This window comes from Bactrocera neohumeralis, chromosome 5, assembly GCF_024586455.1.
Source record: "Bactrocera neohumeralis isolate Rockhampton chromosome 5, APGP_CSIRO_Bneo_wtdbg2-racon-allhic-juicebox.fasta_v2, whole genome shotgun sequence".
Classification (NCBI taxonomy): Eukaryota; Metazoa; Arthropoda; class Insecta; order Diptera; family Tephritidae; genus Bactrocera; species Bactrocera neohumeralis.
Window position 1 is genome coordinate 44,167,319 of NC_065922.1, and position 17,879 is coordinate 44,185,197.

Below are 17,879 nucleotides of genomic sequence, written 5' to 3' on the forward strand. Positions count from 1 at the left end.
TGCCAATGTTCTTAGATTTGGTTTTACTTCTTAAAAATACAACGTCTTTTCGAAGCTTGTAATTCTTTGAACACTTAATTATGAACATTTAAATTAAAGGTACATTTTTTTATTATTTATCTTGATCTAATTACAGATTTTAAATAATAGTTCAGTTTTAATATGTCTTTTATTAACTGGCAACTACAAAATGTGATCAACACGTTTTACCGTGTACTGAGTGAAGAAAACAACAATCACAATACAAAGGTAAACAAACAAGGAGTACTACTGGAAGAATAATGGACATAGTTACAGATTTCAAGCCAGTTCCAACGCGAGCCGCTTTAGCGCTGCAACGAAAAAAACAGCCCAGTAATTTTGAGGCTATGGTATTTGAAGATCCTGATAAATCAAATGAAGATGTAAAGGAACACAACAGAAAGTTAGAGAAAGATGACTCCAAAATAAATAACTCTAAAGATGAAACAGAAGAGTTCGACATTAAGAAAGCACGAAATGAAGTTCTTCGTTTTGCCATGAATAATCAACGCATACCCAAAAACAAGAAGAAAATGGAAATGTTCCAGCTCATGAAGATGGGAGGAAAGGCACCCAAGAAACCATATAAAAATTACAAGGACTTATTGGATGAACGCAAACGTTTGAAAGATATACGTGAGCAAAGAAAGAAATTCCATCAGTTAGGCAAAAACCAGACCGGCGCGGCGTCTGTTAAGTGTCGCAGTAAAACCAAGTTGGAGAAACAACAAAAGAAACGTGCACCTGTAACAGCAATAGACCAAAATTATGGAGTTGTGAAACCAAAACTGAAGAAAAGAAAATAAAATTTACTACATTAATGTGTATATGTATAATTTTATCTAAGATAATACATATGTAAATCATAATAAAATCAAATAATATATATATATTAAAATTAATTTCATCGATTTTAAATATCCGATAAACAATCGAATATTATTTGCATCACTGTGTTCATTCTGTCATTTATCAGCTGTGATTACGTGATTCGCAGGGGCAAAGTGAGATTGTTTTCTGGTTCGCAAAAATTAATAGTAAATATTAAATATGTTCCACCGAACGCGTTCATTGAGTACTATTGTACGTCGAGGCTACAACCAAGCAGCACAGGATATGGCTGGAGTAAAACCTCCAAAAGGACCAGGTGGTAGTGATGGTGTTAATACCAATGTGCCAGGACTAAGCAGCAACATCGTCAAACCAGCTTCCGGTCCACTCGGTCCCGGTGCTTCTCCGACTGGTGAATATAAAGTCCCGGAATACTATTCCTTCAACCGCTTCAGTTACGCCGAAGCAGAGGTGGAAATAGCCAAATATCGCTTACCACAACCTTCCGCACATCGAAAGTAATCAGCAAAATAAATTTGAATAGAACAGTGTGAGAAAAATAACTAATATTAATAATCAAAATAAATAATACCACAATTATAGCAAGTTATTATATTTATTTCCCAGATTAGTACAAACTACTTTTATATTAATTACAATTAAACAATCATTTCTAATTCGCGAGCATAAAAAATAGCTTGCTCTGCCAACTCAACTGATGGTAATACTTCTTTAGGCTTGGCAGTTTTTTCCACAAAATTGTAAATTCCATCAGGTCCAAAATTCCAATTCCGTTTTTGGCCAAAAGTTTTCACCTCCTCAAGAGAATTGAGATTCAACCGTTTCGCTGCTTCTTTAGCAGATATCTTTTCATAAGATTTTTCTATACAAGCCCCGATTTCATCACGTACGGTGTTAAGTAGAATATCCATGAAGTGGTTATATATTTCCGAAGGCGCTGAACTCTATAAACAGTGAAAAATATGGATTGCATTTAAAAAGTTATTACTTACCCTAATACAAAAAAAGTATTTATTTTTATGGTTGACTACCTTTGCTTGGAAAATTTTATTATAGCGTCCTTCCATTATGTACTGTTCCAATGCCAATATAGGACGAATATATTTGTTATTTTGGATAGTGTCGGCCGATAACAACTCCAATTCTGTGTGAAATTCGGAAACTCGATTTACAGACAGCAAATAAAGCAGATTTATTCCCAATAATTTGTACATATTTTCGGACTCTCCAATTTTTTGCCTAAAAATGTACAGTATTTTGGATTTTTTTAATAAACCCTTAAGCACATACGATTTATACATACTTGTAGTCATAATAATAGCATTTTAGTTGGGACATGTATCTTTCATATGCCGGTATGTCCTTATTTGCGACGCTGTATTCCACGGCAATTTCGAGAACATCACGAGCTAAGACCATTTCATTTTTGCTTGTTTTCGTATCGCCAGTGGGCAGGAAAGCCAATTTGGTTAGTTCGACCTTACATTATCCATAAAAACAAAGTAGGTGAATTTGCAAAATGTAACAGGCATTGTGAGGTTATATGAGATATAAAATACCTTTAAAACATCCAACAATTGTCCACATTTCTTTAGATTTTGAGGTTTTTTGGACCATTCGGTTTTTAACTCTTTATACAAAGTCTCAATTCCACTCAAATTTGCCATTTTTTAAGTTTTCTTTCGGATGTGAGAATGATAACTTTATAGAATGATACGCTAAAATTCAGCCAATTGTTTTTCTATCCCTCTTTTTGTGTTGTCATTTATGACAGTGTAGAGTTTTCATCCCATCCTTTGAGTTGACATACGTAGCCTCCAAAATCTATTACAACAAATCAATTGGATTTACAATGGGCTTAGTACTCTCGTATGGACCTATTCGTCACGATTCTGTTTAACAAAAGGCTGTTGGATTCATTTAGAATTAGTTTTGCCCTTTCTATTAAACAATATACAACCAATATATCAGTTTAGAATTTGCATTGTTAAAATTAGATGGCCGCCATTTTCTACAAATGCAACTCTCCAACTATTATTCAGTGAAAACGGTTGATCTCTTTTGCTCTTACGTAACGCGGGCAAGTAAATGTCAAAAAGGCGCCATTTTTACAGTTCAATGTTATCTCGTTATGTCCCTTTCACGCACGCCAAGTTCGTAAAGTGAAATTAGTGTTGTGAAAATATCGTTGTGACTGCGTTTCTTTACATCGAAATGTCATATAGCGTTGTTGGTTAACTAATACTACCAATTTAAGAAGAAATATATAATATTTGGAGTTGTGCACTTACGTTTCTGTAAAAATAAACTACAAATTAATTAGATATATAGTTGAGTGAAAAATCGCAGAAACTTACGCTACCACTTGGACGCGGTAGCGTATCGTGTTCGTTGATTTAGAGTGTGCAGTAAAAGTCTACATTTTCTCCTATTGGAACTTTGTGTTCTCAGTAATTAATAATTTGGTCTTCGCTTTATATTAATGAACAGTTACCATAATTGTTTTTTTGCATTTGATATATACAATTGGACAATTGGCAGCTAAGAATAAAAGTAAGCATGTAATAAATGCAAATATTTGATGAGATGTGCTACTAGATGTTCTTTCAAACACGCCACGAAGTACAGTAGGGCGAATTGCAAAATATAAACTGGCATTTTAATTATGGCCAGAAGTATTTCAAAGCGAAAACAAAGTTAGACTTGGAAAGAATTTATTTAAGTTCCCAAAAATGTTTTGGGTATAGCTTTATATTAGTTTTTGTGCGATTCGCGCCAATATTTGACAATCGGGGGAAAGGTTTAAAGAGTTGCCACACGGCCCTATCGCCCTATCATTAGGGGATGAATTGCACAGACTATGTTAAAAATAACTTATTTTTGTATTTTTTTCTAAATAAACAGTAGACATATAGTAGCATATCTATATCATTCATAGAAAAGTAATAATTTGTTAATCAATCAAAATATATTCCATTGTTTGATCATCAGAAAACTACATGTGAAATAAGGATGCGCGTTGATAAAAAAGCTCACGTCGTAGAGGCGAAGAAAACGCGTTCTTGTGTCGTTCGGTTGGAAAAAGTTTCATCACCTCCATTAAAATTAACTAGAAGTAGTGGTGTGACCCCTCGTGGAAACGCTCAACAACACCCTGACGAAAAAAAATTCAAGGGACCACTTAAGAAGCGACCTATTGCAGAAGAAAAAACCACATCAAATTCGCCAAGTGTTTCTACTCCAAGTTTAACACAAAATTTAGGCAAAGCCAAAGAAATGAAAGACAAATTTAAAACTCCTTTGAAAGGTCATAAGACCACAACACCAAAACCCGTTGTTCCCGAACTTCCTCCACCTACAATAGCAGCGGGCCGTTCAAGGAGAGCAATAAAACCAAATCCGAAATATGCAAGTGAGGATATGGTTACACCAAAGATCATCAGAAATGTGTCAGCGCTTGCAGGAACATCAGTAAAAAGGCCAACAATTGTTCCAGAGAAACAACGGAAAAAATCCACAAGTAGTTCGGATGATTTTTTCAATAAAGATTCCAGCGACGAATTGGGTGCCAACGATTTCGATGATGAGGAAGTAGATAAGCTGTACAAAGAAATAGAAAAAGAAAGTGATTCCGATTTCTCAGACGAACCTAAAGTTGTCGAAACACCTGTAAAAAAGCGGGGGCGACCTCGAAAAAATATACAACCAACCCCTACAAGTACTCCTGCAACTCCTCGGCCTACGTCTGCATCTGTATTTAAACCACATTCATCACAACTTCAATTATTACGAAAGACATATGCAGCAAGTGTAAATAGGTCAATTGAAACTTCGATTGGGATTAAGCGTAAGCACAATGAATCTATGACTGCAGGTAGTAGCAGTGATAATGATAATGAATCTACTGGTATTGCTCGAAAGCGTATATTGTTAACAAAATCGTTAATGGTTCGAGAGAGTAAAACTCCGAGTTCCAATGACCTAAGTATGATAGTAAGGAAGGGTAATCAAACACTCAATGGAAACAAAATTGTGAAAATAAAAAGTGATGCATTGGAAAATGAACAAGTCAAACGCAATTCTACAATTATAGAAAAACGTACACTTATTGATGGTGATAATGTACCAATTAAATTGCAGCAAAGTAAATATCTACAAAATATGCGTAATGTCAATAATAGTACTGCTTTAACACCATCAACAACACGTACTTTAATAACATCAACTAGCAAGACACAAAATGCAAGAATAATGGCAGTGGAAAAACGTCGCAGTGCTTCACCCGCTCCTCCAAAAATTACAAAATCCCCTAAGGAAGAGAAAACTGAAGAAAGTGGTGAAAACAAACTGACGGATTCACCTCCTTCGAATAATGATGATTTTGAAACTATGCCAACTTTTACCATTGTCAACATCAATGACATAATTAACAAAAAAGGTGATGTGCTAATATCAAAGGCTGGTAAACCACAAAAACCTGAAGAAAGTGTAAATCCAGAGAATGAGACACCGGAACCAGTTAAAGTAAATGAATATAAACTTGGTCCTGGACGCCGTAAAGGTTTGCTTGCCGAAAAAACCAGCGATCCCAATCGTTCGAAAAGTCCATTGACCACAACAAAAAAACCAACGCAGAAAATTCTCAATCATACATTACTTAAAAGAACATCGTCGGCAAATACTTCCGGTCTACGCAATAAAGCTACATCAGATAGACCAGCTCCACGTATACTCAATTCTATGGTAGCGAAGAAAACTCAACCGGTTAAGCCGATGATAGCAAATTTCGAGGATTCGGCAGACGACGAAATTTATCCGCTTTCTCTAGATGGCGACGAGGAAGATGATGATGATGATGATGATGAGGAGGAAGATGCAAATGAGACTGCGGACCCAGATGAGGATTTCGATGATCCAGATGAATCATTTGAGGTTGGTAAAAATAAACTTCCTGCCAGCACACCGTACCAACAAAAGAAAACTGCGTCGTCGTTGAAGGAAAACTCACAAACAGCCCTGAATCGACAACCGGCTAAAAATATTGTGCAACGTAAAATCTCACCGGAAAAAGTTGTGATCTCTCGTCAAGGTGATAAAATAATTAAGAAAATTACTTGTTTTGAAACATGGTATGTCATCATACCCGAAGAAGTGACGCCGAAAGTCGCGAGAAATATACTGGAAATACCTCTTATTAAGCTAGCCAACGTGGCTGCTCGGATTAACTTACCATCAGAGGATTGGAAGAGTAAAGTGACGTTACACGAATTGTCACCATCAATGGTAGCGAAAACAAACATGATCACATATACTGGCGATCTAAAAGAGTACAATATCTCGGAAAGCGATCGTGGCCGATACCAGCCTTCGTGCGTAATGTTTCGACGCTCAGTTAATGATCGTACGAAATCGCGACTTCCTTACGATAGAGCTGTCATATTCAAAAACAAAACATTCTTTACAAATATCGAGGGCAAAAATGTCAAAATGGTTGGAGCACCCAGCACAATCAATACACACAAAGATGTCGAAATATTGCTTCAGATTGTGGACACGTTAACACTGCAAAGCTCGCTCGTTGAGCCGACAAATACAATGCAATAGGCAATGTTGCCAAACATTTATGGCACAAACAAAAAATCATTGCAACTATTTTTATGTACGCCCAGGACCACATTATAACTACTTTAGTTCGATATAAATATTTTTTTAAATTTAAGTTATAAACCAAAATAGCTTAAATTGCAAATCTCGATAAGAATTTTCAAATTGATTAATCGAAAAACTGTAATTGAATTACTTAGGCATGTAATATTAAACAATCACTTGAGTGCACAGTTTTTATTTATATCGTTGCAAAATCATTGTACATTGTAATACCTTCTTAAGCGGATATCAGAATAACATTTAATTGCATACAACGGTTAAACTCCTAATATAGGGAACAAATTCAAATAATTTGCAACGGTATATATTATATAGTATATGAATTTGTGTATGTACAAACTATAACTTGCATAGGATTATAGTAAAGTCTGGATCCATATTTATAAAAACTTATTAAAAAGTTCGTTGAACTTTTTAATTACAAAACACTAGTGCGTAGGTGTTGAAAATCAAATACTTCACAATGAACTTGACTTATTTCATTTAAAAAGAATTTTTTTGCCAAGAAGAAAGAAGTTAAAATATAACGATGTATACATAGATATATGTAGCTATTACATATATTACATAGTACATTTGTAAAGTCTTTCAGTAGTAGTAAAAAAAGAAAAAAAAAGAAAACATCTCACATTTGTTAACATAATTATGATTATTTTTAGTCACGTAACGATTAAGTATTTTATTATAGCCATTAGTAGCCAACTTAAATCTAATTTATAAATTTCTACACGGAAAAAATCAAGCGGTTGGTATAATAAACCAATTTTTTATGTTTATATAAAAGTTTTACTTTGATGCCTATAAATCGCTTGGTAGAGAGAAGAAGAGGGAGGTGAAGTATGAAGTGTTTGTTTTTTTAACTACTGCTGAACTTGTTTTAATTCATTAACAACGCGAATTTTTCGAAAAGGCCATACCTATTGCACAATATGTATTTGTTTAAATTGGAAATATCAATTTGTAAAAATTTTAGATATATGGTACATGTATCAAAATCGGTATATCTGAAGTGGTTCGCGACCCCTTAAAGGACCAGTTTTGTTTTTCTTTCATCTATTAAATACCCATAATATGTAATCGCTTTACTTTGCTAATAAAGAATATCTGAGTAAAAACACTGTTTTTCTTTTTCATTTACGAAGTGGCAACGCTTTGTATTGTTTTCGTCGGGGTGGCAACGCCGAAGGAGTGCGTTCGGCGACAGAGTGGTATATATATTTGGGTTTGAATCAAATATCGGTTCACTATATACCTGTAGGTATCCCGGCCTGTAGGTGATATAAAACATTCTATTACAGGGACTTGAACTTCCTATGAGAGCTTATTTGGTTGTCCTACAAGACTAGTGTCTCATACATCTCATGGTAATTTTGAAATTTCCAAAAGTTTATTAGCACAATACCCATATGGTATAAAATATTACAAAAAAATAGATTTCCCCAGAATTGCGTACATGTCTTAGTTATTATTTAATTTCAATTTGTTTTTTTGCTAAAAAAATATATTCAAAATAGAAATTATAATTTGATTAACACTGTGTGTGTTGCCTAACACTCTTTATAATTACTATTTTTTATTAGATTTATTTTATTAATAGTATTAATAGTATTTAAAAAATACTTATTGGATAAATATGACTTTAAAAATTATATAAAAATAAATTTTTAATGAAGTATATTTAAATGCATATATATATATTGTTAGACCTAAGAAGGGCTTAGCCACTATTTAACGTTTACCAATACTGTTTTTTGAAATAAGGATTAGTATTTGCAAATTTTAATTATGAAAGGATAACTTACAAAATAGCACGAATTAGTCCGAATTTTATAATACCATATATTTTTATATATTTTTTCTATTAAAATGCCAATGGGCGTGGTCTTATTGAATTAATTCAACTTATTGCATTGCGGTTTTTAGATTAGCAGAACTTTCAAGTAGATTGTGCTGGATAATTTTACAGTAATATCATATCATTGCGATTTGCTCTTATTCATCCACTTTCTTTTGCTTTATATTTTACCATTCCGCATTATTTTTTGCTCACATTTTGTGAAATTAAAAAGGTTTTACCAAGGTCCTGCATCGGATACTCACGTCAACGGTATGTGAGATACCTTCTATTACTTTCTGTAGAACGATCTCTACAATTTTATTGATTGTATCGGGTGATTTTTTTGAGGTTAGGATTTTCATGCATTAGAGTCTTATCACACGAAGCAACTTTTGTTGCGGCAACTCTTGGTTTATAGGCGAGGGGGCGACGAGGAGAGGGGAATCGCGCCGAGTTTCCAGTGTTCAGCAACTCGCTTTGTGTTCTTATTCGTAGCAGTTCGCTGCGACGTTTTTCGGCATTCGTGTTCTTTCTTTCATAGTACATAGTTGCATTTGCGTATATTTTTTTGAAATTAATATTTTGAATATATTTAAAAAATTTAATTTCATCTTTTGGTAAGTAATTTGCAAATATGTATACAAATATACATAATATAATATAAATATTTTAGAAAATGGAGTATGACGAAAAAATCGAATTAATTAAAGATATTGTGAAATGTATGGAGGAAGCCATACAAATTGATTTAGACGATAGTAAAAAGGGTGATATATGTTTGTTTTAATAAATAAAATGTATTTCTTATTTGACAGAGCTGATTAATATATGTGATAGAGTGCCTCAAATACCTATAAGGAAAAAGAAGCGACAATGGGTTAAAGTAAAGAGTAGACAATGGGTTAAAGTAAAGTGAAAGAGAATGAGAAAAAAACTCGAGCAGAGTTGCGCAACACAAGTTGCTCGTGTGAAGGTAATGGGCGACAGCAAAAGAGAATCGCCCGAGAATTAGCAACTAAAGTTGCTTCATGTAATCGCAAACTTAGTATTTGACAGATCACGTGGGATTTCAGACATGGTGTCAAAGAGAAAGATGCTCAGTATGCTTTGACATTTCATCATGAATAGACTTACTAACGAGCAACGCTTGCAAATCATTGAATTTTATTACCAAAATCAGTGTTCGGTTCGAAATGTGTTTCGCGCTTTACGTCCGATTTATGGTCTACATAATCGACCAAGTGAGCAAACAATTAATGCGATTGTGACCAAGTTTCGCACTCAGTTTACTTTATTGGACATTAAACCAACCACACGAATGCGTACAGTGCGTAAAGAAGATCTTGGTGTAAAACCGTATAAAATACAGCTCGTGCAAGAACTGAAGCCGAACGATCTGCCACAACGTCGAATTTTCAGTGAATGGGCCCTAGAAAAGTTGGCAGAAAATCCGCTTTTTTATCGACAAATTTTGTTCAGCGGTGAGGCTCATTTCTGGTTGAATGGCTACGTAAATAAGCAAAATTGCCGCATTTGGGGTGAAGAGCAACCAGAAGCCGTTCAAGAACTGCCCATGCATCCCGAAAAATGCACTGTTTGGTGTTGTTTGTACGCTGGTGGAATCATTGGACCGTATTTTTCAAAGATGCTGTTGGACGCAACGTTACGGTGAATGGCGATCGCTATCGTTCGATGCTAACAAACTTTTTGTTGCCAAAAATGGAAGAACTGAACTTGGTTGACATGTGGTTTCAACAAGATGGCGCTACATGCCACACAGCTCGCGATTCTATGGCCATTTTGAGGGAAAACTTCGGAGAACAATTCATCTCAAGAAATGGACCCGTAAGTTGGCCACCAAGATCATGCGATTTAACGCCTTTAGACTATTTTTTGTGGGGCTACGTCAAGTCTAAAGTCTACAGAAATAAGCCAGCAACTATTCCAGCTTTGGAAGACAACATTTCCGAAGAAATTCGGGCTATTCCGGCCGAAATGCTCGAAAAAGTTGCCCAAAATTGGACTTTCCGAATGGACCACCTAAGACGCAGCCGCGGTCAACATTTAAATGAAATTATCTTCAAAAAGTAAATGTCATGAACCAATCTAACGTTTCAAATAAAGAACCGATGAGATTTTGCAAATTTTATGCGTTTTTTTTTTTAAAAAGTTATCAAGCTCTTAAAAAATCACCCGATACTTCTGCCATAATGTTTATATAGATGAAAGCATAAATCAATATATCGCTCATTTGCTGCAAGACCGGCATAAATCAAAAAACGTGATTTTTGAGTTAATGATGCAGAATTGTTCGTTATATCATACTTCATGTTGAGTGAATAATTCATATGAATACCTCTTATATGCTCCGCTTGAGAAGAGAATATGATTCCTGTTTTCCGTGTAAGGTTGGAGTCAGTTGAAAACTTTTAACGCGTTTTCTGGCAAATCGATTTTTTTGATTTATGCCGGTCTTGCAGCAAATGAGCGATATATATAAAACATTACAATAAAAACAAATAAATACAATAGACAAATAAAAATATTACTAACTTTTTTCGGTGCTTTTTATATTTGTTTTATAGAAAATCATGTGAAAAAGATTGGTTAAAATTTTAATAATAAATAATAATTTTATTATTTTACATAAATATCTTGGGTAATTTTTTTGGTAAATACTACAAAATTAAAGAATTCTTTTTAATAATGTATATAAACATTTTTTATAAAAAAATTTGCATTAAAAATTAAATTTTAATTTTTTTATCTCAATGTTGGGATTTAAAATTAGAATTTTATCTTTTTATCCCGATGTTAGGGTTAGATTTTTAATTTTTAAATCAAGATGTTTAGGATTAAAAATTTGAAACATCTTGTTTTTAATTTGAATTAAGTACGCAAATGTGAAAGAATGTTAATTTTTAAACAATTTCTTTTTTTAATTCTTATTTTTTATATTTCTCAATACAATAGTTGGAATTTTATTTTTTTTTGTTTTTTAATCCGGGATGTGGGATTACATTTTTTTATCCCGTACTTGAGATTACGAAATAAAGATTTAGTTCAAATGTTAATTAATATTTTTTTGCTTTATTGCAAACCTGTGTATATATCAGCTTTTATAACTGAAGGTAAATATTTGAAAACGCTTATGTATATAAATAATTATAATTTTATAAAAATTATTACGTGACTTTTTACTATTTGTAAAAAAATGCTATATCAGAAGATTAATATATTTATTTCCTGTTGGTAAATCTAATATAAATTTATTTTTCTTTAACTATTATAAAATGAGTATATAATAATTATTATTAATTTTCTATAATTTGAGGTAAAAAGAATAGTTTTATATTGCTGAATCCAATACCAAGTAATTTTGTTTAGCGTATGAACATTTATTACTTTTTTTTTTAATAAAAATAAACAATATCGAATTGTCATGTAGACTTGTATAAATACTTACATATGCACTTGCGATATTAAACAAAATAGATTGAAGAATTTTAATTTTCCTCATAGGAGCATTGTGTTATTACAAAACTTTGTTTAAAATAGCTGTGCTTAAGGCCCTCCAATGTCTACAAAGATTGTTTAACTATGATAGTTTTGTTGTTGCGCTATCAACATTAAAATACTCTCCAAAACAAAAACAATTGATTTTGCATATACATATGTAGGTTAAAGCATTCAAACTTTTTATACACACATTAATATAATATAAATATTTGTCATAATACTATTTCATTTTGTAAATATTGATCAAATGTGTGTTAGATTAATTAATGTACATAGTATGCATACATATTTAAAAATATGCATTTACAAAATGTGCTTATCTCATTTGTGATCTTTTATTGCAACACTATTAGTAAGGTCATATGCGTCAGAATATTAAAGGATGGTGTTTAAGCTTGTATGTTGGTAGCTAACATGAATTTATAAATAATTTGTTTTATTTATCTTAGAAGTAATTACAAATTGAAAATATCTTTATCTTATAAGTACATACATGTACATATATGTATGAGTGCCGTTTAGGTGTTCAATTAGTAGGTGCAGGTAGTTAATATGGTTGCATTAAGTGTTGAATTTTGTTATCAGTTCGTATATGTACATATATAATTGCGATAATGTGAAAACCATCCGTTTTCAAATAAATAAATGAGAACCGACGAGATAATCGCATTAAAAATAGTCACTTTGAATTTGTAGCTGTCAGACTGTAAAAATTTGAGGAGAAAATACTGACAAATAATATATGTTTACATACATATTTACACAATTAAAAACAGAAGTTTGAAAAAGAGAAAAAAATCCAAAATTTAATAGAAATATTATTTGGCCACAAACTTATAAGAGTATTAAGAAATGGACGTTGTGGTGTTTGGTTCAGCAATTGTTGATTTTGTCGCGTAAATACATAATATATAAACATATTAGTGACAATACCAATTTCTGCCAAATTTGTTCACAGATACGCCAACCGACTACCAAAAGCTGGTGAGACACTACATGGCCACAAGTTCATGACAGGATTTGGTGGTAAAGGTGCAAATCAATGTGTTGCGGCGGCTCGACTTGGTGCAAGTACAGCAATGGTAGCAAAAGTGCGAAACAACTAAAGTACACGTACCAAATGGATTAAATAATCAAATTTTTTTTTATAGTTGGGTGATGATACGTGGGGCGACAATTACTTAGAACAACTGCGGTCAGAGAATGTGAATGTTGATTTTATCCAGCAATGCAAAAACGAGGTTAGTTATTGAAATGTAGCTTATCTTAAAAATGTACTATTTTATTTTAATATAACAGACGACAGGTATTGCGCAAATATGTGTCTCGGATAGTGGAGAAAATCATATAGTTATCGTTGTTGGAGCTAACAATTTATTGAGTGGAGATGATGTCAAACAAGCAAAAGTCTTGTTCGATAAGGCCAAAGTAAGATAATATACAATGATTATGAATTTTTAATTTTAAAAAAATATTTGTGTATTCCTTTTTGTATTAAAGGTACTAATATGTCAGTTTGAGACACCACTTGATGCGACGTTAGAAGCTTTGCGAGCTTTTAACGGCATATCCATACTTAATACAGCGCCTGCAGTGGAAGATACACCAGTTGATTTAATAAAATCCGCTACCATATTATGCCTAAATGAAACGGAGGCAGCTATAACAACGGGCTCTGAACAGATATCAACTCTAACGTAATTAAGCACATTTATTTCAAGAGTAGTGTGCTATTTAAAACAGTATTATTATTTTTATTGTTATGGTTCTAGGCAAGCCAAAGTTGCAATGGAACATCTGCTAGAAATGGGCGCTAATAATGTAATTATCACATTAGGCGCAATGGGTGCAGTTTATGCTAGACGTGAAGAGCCAGAAACGTTTATACATGTACCGGCAGTTAAAGTGAATGACGTTGTCGATACAACTGGAGCTGGCGATGCTTTTATCGGTGCATTAGCGTACTATATGGCGCATTATCCAGAATTTCCATGGCACCAACATATAGGCGCAGCTAACCAAGTCGCTGCGTACTCTGTAAGACACCCGGGTACACAAGCGAGTTTTCCGAAACTGGAGCAAGTGACTAAACTGACTGAATTTGCGTGGTACGAGATATAAACAGTTGTACAAACACAGCATGTTAACACACGTTTTCTTATTTTATTTACAAAAATTTATTAAATAAAGTCTGCTTTTACTCGGCAATTTTACATATTTTTTTGTTTTGCATCTGTGTTAGACGTGCAACATTTATGTAGTAATGAACATTAATCGATTCACAAATATGCCTGCGGTAGTATCATTTCTTTCCCGATTTCTTGATTCCTCCTCCCACCAATGGACCCTTTTGTGACGCACGCTGTTTCGCTTGCTCGAGCGCTTTCTGTGCTTCCTTTTGTTTTTGCTTGAAGGCAATTTCATCGTCATCCATCTCCTTGCTTTCTTTTTTCGGTGCCTTCAATGGTTTCTTTTTACCACCTTCGCGACCAGACATTTTGTTGCAATTTTACTAAAAATTGGTATAAATGTGAATGTTAGATTTTCAGTATATTAGCCACACGTTTTTATACAAAAATTGTATGCCCAAAAATGTATCTAAATTTACCTAACTCGTGCAGTCACGTTAACGAAACAATACAATTTGGCCTTTTTCTTGTGACTTTTGACGTTTCATCGGCAAATGTGGATGTGTATTAATATTTTTTATCGACTTTGAATTTTTGCATAATCGAAGTTTCAGAGTATCTCAAGCCAGATTGCGAATGATGGCGATATGTTTCGAGATATACTTGAACCACATAAAGGTTCGATTTTTTGTATAAACACTTCAGTGGCATAGTACATACTTCCATTTGTTCGGCCACACTGCCTGCATGTCATGTAAAATACGTCTGTAAACCTTAAATTCCCTAAATATAAGCGATATAATATAGAAATAAGGAGTGCCATGATATATATACGTGAATATGACTTATTAGGTACATAAACGCAAAATAAAATAAATACCTCGATAAACTAACGAACCAAATTGCACCCTGTGTCACTTGCGCTTAGTAGCACAGGGTGACTAAAATCAATGGCATTTCGAAACATTAGCCCATTCCCAACTGTTCCACTTATTCACAGAGCTACGAACATATTCGGAGGCGCATTCGTTTTCTTTCATTTCAAGTGTAGCTGCACGAGCTCGAGCACGCGACTTGTCAACGCCGAGTGGGAAAATCTGATTTTCTTCAAAAGAATTTTTTACTGTGTCTCTTTTGTAAGAAGTATACAAAGCAAAAAGGTATTGTACATTTTTAATATATTATTCACTTAATTTATAAATACGAAGTAAAAGAATATGGTTATTTAAAGTGTGAATAGGAAATGTGTTTGAAAAAGTGACCGGAAGATGAAGCGTTAAATCAACTCTACTGCCGTGCTAGTGTGCCATTGATTTTTCTCTTAATTCGCGATACCACTCGGCACTTTGCTTGTCAGTTGGTTATGTAATGAACTTTTTAATTTGCACAATTCCATAAACTGAATTTTTAAATGACTAAAACAGGGTTTTATAATATGATTTAGCTTTTATAAAATCAACTGGACCAACAAATATACAAATTTGAAAGGGTTTTAATGTTATTTGCTATTTGTCTGCAAGCATATACATACACTCATACATATATTTAATTAACCAAACTAGTGGGAGCGGTGACAGCATAGCGTGTGTAGCGAAAACATCCCCGCTTCCCGTCAGTCCGTGTTCCTCCGGAAAGTTAAAAGTGTTCACCAGTCACAAGGTAGACTTTCATGCTTGCGATTCCGTTTTCATAATTCCTAACCTAGAAATGTTAAAATAAAAATAATCTTCAAGAATTTCTGAGTGAATCGAGCGCTTGTACACACATACGTACATCTATACGTAGCTACGATCATGGTATGCTTGTGTTTGTAGGCTCTCTGGCAAGTGGCAGCCAACTTGGCAGCTACTTGCTTTGCACAGCATTATTGAGCGCCGTTAAATCGAAAGAGATTGATGCCATCTTTCCCCGTGCCATCTCATATTCTCTTAAAAATATACAATCAACTAATTATTCATACATTTTGTATATGTATGTATATAACATATTACAAACACATGTGTATGTACAGAGCTCTTTACACTAAATGCTATTGGAAAGTTAAATTTTTATTTGACTCAGCGGTTACCTCTGCAAACTCTTTTCTCTTAGCAGTTCAACTTTCGTACATACATATGTATGTATGTATGCTGTCGTCAAGTCCGTAAAATTTCCAAACAATAACCATTTCATTGTTGAATATGTTTCGTGTATACCTTGCGGTTACTAGTGGTGGTCCGCTTATCGCAAAATAAAAACTATATTTTAAGGTCATCCATAGCGACACATTTATATATACTTTTCTACGTAGCAGTATACATGCGAGTACATACATTTTTGTCGTGTCTACTGCGCCTTAATGATTTATTTCTAATTGTTGTGTGTCTTAGCTGCACAGTGCAGCATTTTTGTAGAATACCTGGAAATGCCAAAGGCTAACACGGGAGCATAGGTACTCTTTTCTGACAACCTATAGAATTCCAAATGCGGTTACCTGGGTGTTTTTCTTAACTCTAATCCAATGCAGCTGTTTTATGCCAACTGTGTTGCCGATCAAAATTTCAATTTTCAATTTGATCTGCAACATATCTGAATAAGAGTAAGAGTAGTTAGGCTTCATAAGTAGATAGAACTGGTTTCAGCCAAATTCTGCTAAACAAAGTTGACAAAAGAGTCAGCAAGCTGAATGTATTGACATACAAACAAATATATGTTTATAAATATATAAGCAGGGAGCAGATTTGTGCATATTGTCTGCGACTCGAGCGATTTCGAAGAAGCTGCATATACAAACGAAATAGCAAAGTAATTTAATAGCTTTTTTGTTTAACTTCTGTGAATAACCGGATATTTTCAGTTATTTTGAAGAGCAATTTGGGGTGAGTTGCGTTCTGCGTGTTAAAAATCGTAAAAATGCCGACTCCAACGCAAGTAATTAATTTGTTGTTTTGTAGTAAAATGCCACTTGTTGAGTGCATTATGTGGCTAAGGCTTAAATTATAAAAAAAAAAAAAACAAAAAAAATAAGAGAACAAAAATGAAAAAAATAAGAAATAAGAAAAGTGATAATAATAACAAAATAAAATTAAAATTCGCTGTAATACGAAACTATTTATTTGTTGATGTATTGTTTATAGTAAAATCATTATTTAGATAACAATAATTACTTTTACTTTCCGTTGGTCAGTAAAATATATGAATTTGGCAACACACAAACAAATATTTCAAACTACTGGCAGTATTTTATAAGCAATTAAATTTAAAGACTTGAATATGTAAGTGCCGCCACAATAATAGTGCCAGATACTTGAATTGAGCTTATAATTTCATGTTTTAGTTAAATGCGATAAAAATAAATCACTTAAGTTGTTATTGACAATCGCAAATTAAACCACTTAATCACAAAGGCCGGTAGTTGAAAGAATATAACCTAACCAAAAATTAAATCAATTTAATAAAAATTTTAACATGTTCTAAATTTATATAATATAAATACATATGTATATATACATATGTGTATTTAAATTCATTGGGTAAAATAAATAAAATAAAAATAATTTTAAATTTTATCAATGAAAAACGAAAATCAATTACATTGCCAACACGTCCTTGATCTCTTACGCATTCTGCCCTCAATTTCAAACGGACACAATGCGGCCATCAACGCTTTCGTGCTCTTCGCGGACCACTTTCATGCCGCAGCGACGATTAGCACGCATCGATGCAATTAAAAAGTGCATATTGGTTGCACTTTTTCGCTTATTTTAATGTGCCACAACATTGTGGCAACTTGCCAAATGAAATGCAAATTGCAACAACAATACAAGAGCTGGTAAAATTTGTGCGTACATATGGTTTAAAAACACGGCAAGTTG

General features: G+C 33.4%; 7 protein-coding genes across 9 annotated transcripts in view; 5 read left to right on the plus strand and 2 right to left on the minus strand.

The window, feature by feature from the left end:
• The window catches only part of LOC126759912 (ADP,ATP carrier protein), a 195,099-nt gene that overhangs the window by 167,022 nt on the left and 10,198 nt on the right, over positions 1-17,879 (plus strand). The window contains exon 1 of one of the 2 annotated variants that reach the window (XM_050475099.1): positions 15,057-15,185. The exons of the other annotated variant lie outside the window; for it this stretch is intronic. The gene's annotated coding sequence lies outside the window, so the exon portion shown is untranslated. Of the gene's footprint in view, positions 1-15,056; positions 15,186-17,879 lie in introns of those variants that run through there. 2 annotated transcript variants of the gene reach the window in all.
• LOC126759914 (uncharacterized protein C1orf131) lies at positions 174-923 on the plus strand. Its single transcript, XM_050475104.1, has one exon. The coding sequence runs from the start codon at positions 282-284 to the stop codon at positions 825-827; it is 546 nt and encodes a 181-aa protein (XP_050331061.1). The 5' UTR covers positions 174-281; the 3' UTR covers positions 828-923.
• LOC126759915 (uncharacterized) lies at positions 980-1,454 on the plus strand. The gene has a single exon (XM_050475105.1). The coding sequence runs from the start codon at positions 1,072-1,074 to the stop codon at positions 1,372-1,374; it is 303 nt and encodes a 100-aa protein (XP_050331062.1). The 5' UTR covers positions 980-1,071; the 3' UTR covers positions 1,375-1,454.
• LOC126759913 (26S proteasome non-ATPase regulatory subunit 8) lies at positions 1,450-2,641 on the minus strand. Its single transcript, XM_050475102.1, has 4 exons — positions 2,433-2,641; positions 2,177-2,352; positions 1,905-2,112; positions 1,450-1,817 (listed from the first exon to the last, which is right to left on the minus strand). Exons 1-4 carry the CDS (start codon positions 2,538-2,540, stop codon positions 1,512-1,514), a joined length of 798 nt encoding a protein of 265 aa, XP_050331059.1. The 5' UTR covers positions 2,541-2,641; the 3' UTR covers positions 1,450-1,511.
• Positions 2,773-7,658, plus strand: LOC126759907 (probable serine/threonine-protein kinase ifkA). The gene is made up of 2 exons (XM_050475091.1): positions 2,773-3,426; positions 3,865-7,658. The coding sequence occupies exon 2, from the start codon at positions 3,886-3,888 to the stop codon at positions 6,475-6,477; it is 2,592 nt and encodes an 863-aa protein (XP_050331048.1). The 5' UTR covers positions 2,773-3,426; positions 3,865-3,885; the 3' UTR covers positions 6,478-7,658.
• Positions 12,122-14,109, plus strand: LOC126759910 (ribokinase). 2 transcript variants are annotated; one of them, XM_050475097.1, is made up of 6 exons: positions 12,122-12,293; positions 12,855-12,987; positions 13,048-13,137; positions 13,196-13,324; positions 13,397-13,593; positions 13,669-14,109. In XM_050475097.1, exons 1-6 carry the CDS (start codon positions 12,259-12,261, stop codon positions 14,015-14,017), a joined length of 933 nt encoding a protein of 310 aa, XP_050331054.1. In that variant the 5' UTR covers positions 12,122-12,258; the 3' UTR covers positions 14,018-14,109. The 2 variants fall into 2 exon arrangements, with proteins under 2 accessions (XP_050331054.1, XP_050331053.1); XM_050475096.1 differs by lacking the exon at positions 12,122-12,293 and adding an exon at positions 12,454-12,792.
• LOC126759916 (translation machinery-associated protein 7 homolog) lies at positions 14,040-14,603 on the minus strand. Its single transcript, XM_050475106.1, has 2 exons — positions 14,505-14,603; positions 14,040-14,408 (listed from the first exon to the last, which is right to left on the minus strand). The coding sequence occupies exon 2, from the start codon at positions 14,391-14,393 to the stop codon at positions 14,199-14,201; it is 195 nt and encodes a 64-aa protein (XP_050331063.1). The 5' UTR covers positions 14,394-14,408; positions 14,505-14,603; the 3' UTR covers positions 14,040-14,198.

Coding starts and splice junctions, on each gene's coding strand:
- LOC126759913 (XM_050475102.1), bottom strand. CDS start 2,540: ATGGCAAATTTGAGTGGAATTGAGACTTTGTATAAAGAGTTAAAAACC. Junction 2,353..2,432: donor AATTGTTGGATGTTTTAAAG/GTATTTTATATC, acceptor GGATAATGTAAG/GTCGAACTAACCAAATTGGC. Junction 2,113..2,176: donor TGCTATTATTATGACTACAA/GTATGTATAAAT, acceptor GTACATTTTTAG/GCAAAAAATTGGAGAGTCCG.
- LOC126759910 (XM_050475096.1), top strand. CDS start 12,749: ATGGACGTTGTGGTGTTTGGTTCAGCAATTGTTGATTTTGTCGC. Junction 12,793..12,854: donor GCAATTGTTGATTTTGTCGC/GTAAATACATAA, acceptor ATTTGTTCACAG/ATACGCCAACCGACTACCAA. Junction 12,988..13,047: donor GTACAGCAATGGTAGCAAAA/GTGCGAAACAAC, acceptor TTTTTTTTATAG/TTGGGTGATGATACGTGGGG.
- LOC126759914 (XM_050475104.1), top strand. CDS start 282: ATGGACATAGTTACAGATTTCAAGCCAGTTCCAACGCGAGCCGCTTTA.
- LOC126759907 (XM_050475091.1), top strand. CDS start 3,886: ATGCGCGTTGATAAAAAAGCTCACGTCGTAGAGGCGAAGAAAACGCGT.
- LOC126759915 (XM_050475105.1), top strand. CDS start 1,072: ATGTTCCACCGAACGCGTTCATTGAGTACTATTGTACGTCGAGGCTAC.
- LOC126759916 (XM_050475106.1), bottom strand. CDS start 14,393: ATGTCTGGTCGCGAAGGTGGTAAAAAGAAACCATTGAAGGCACCGAAA.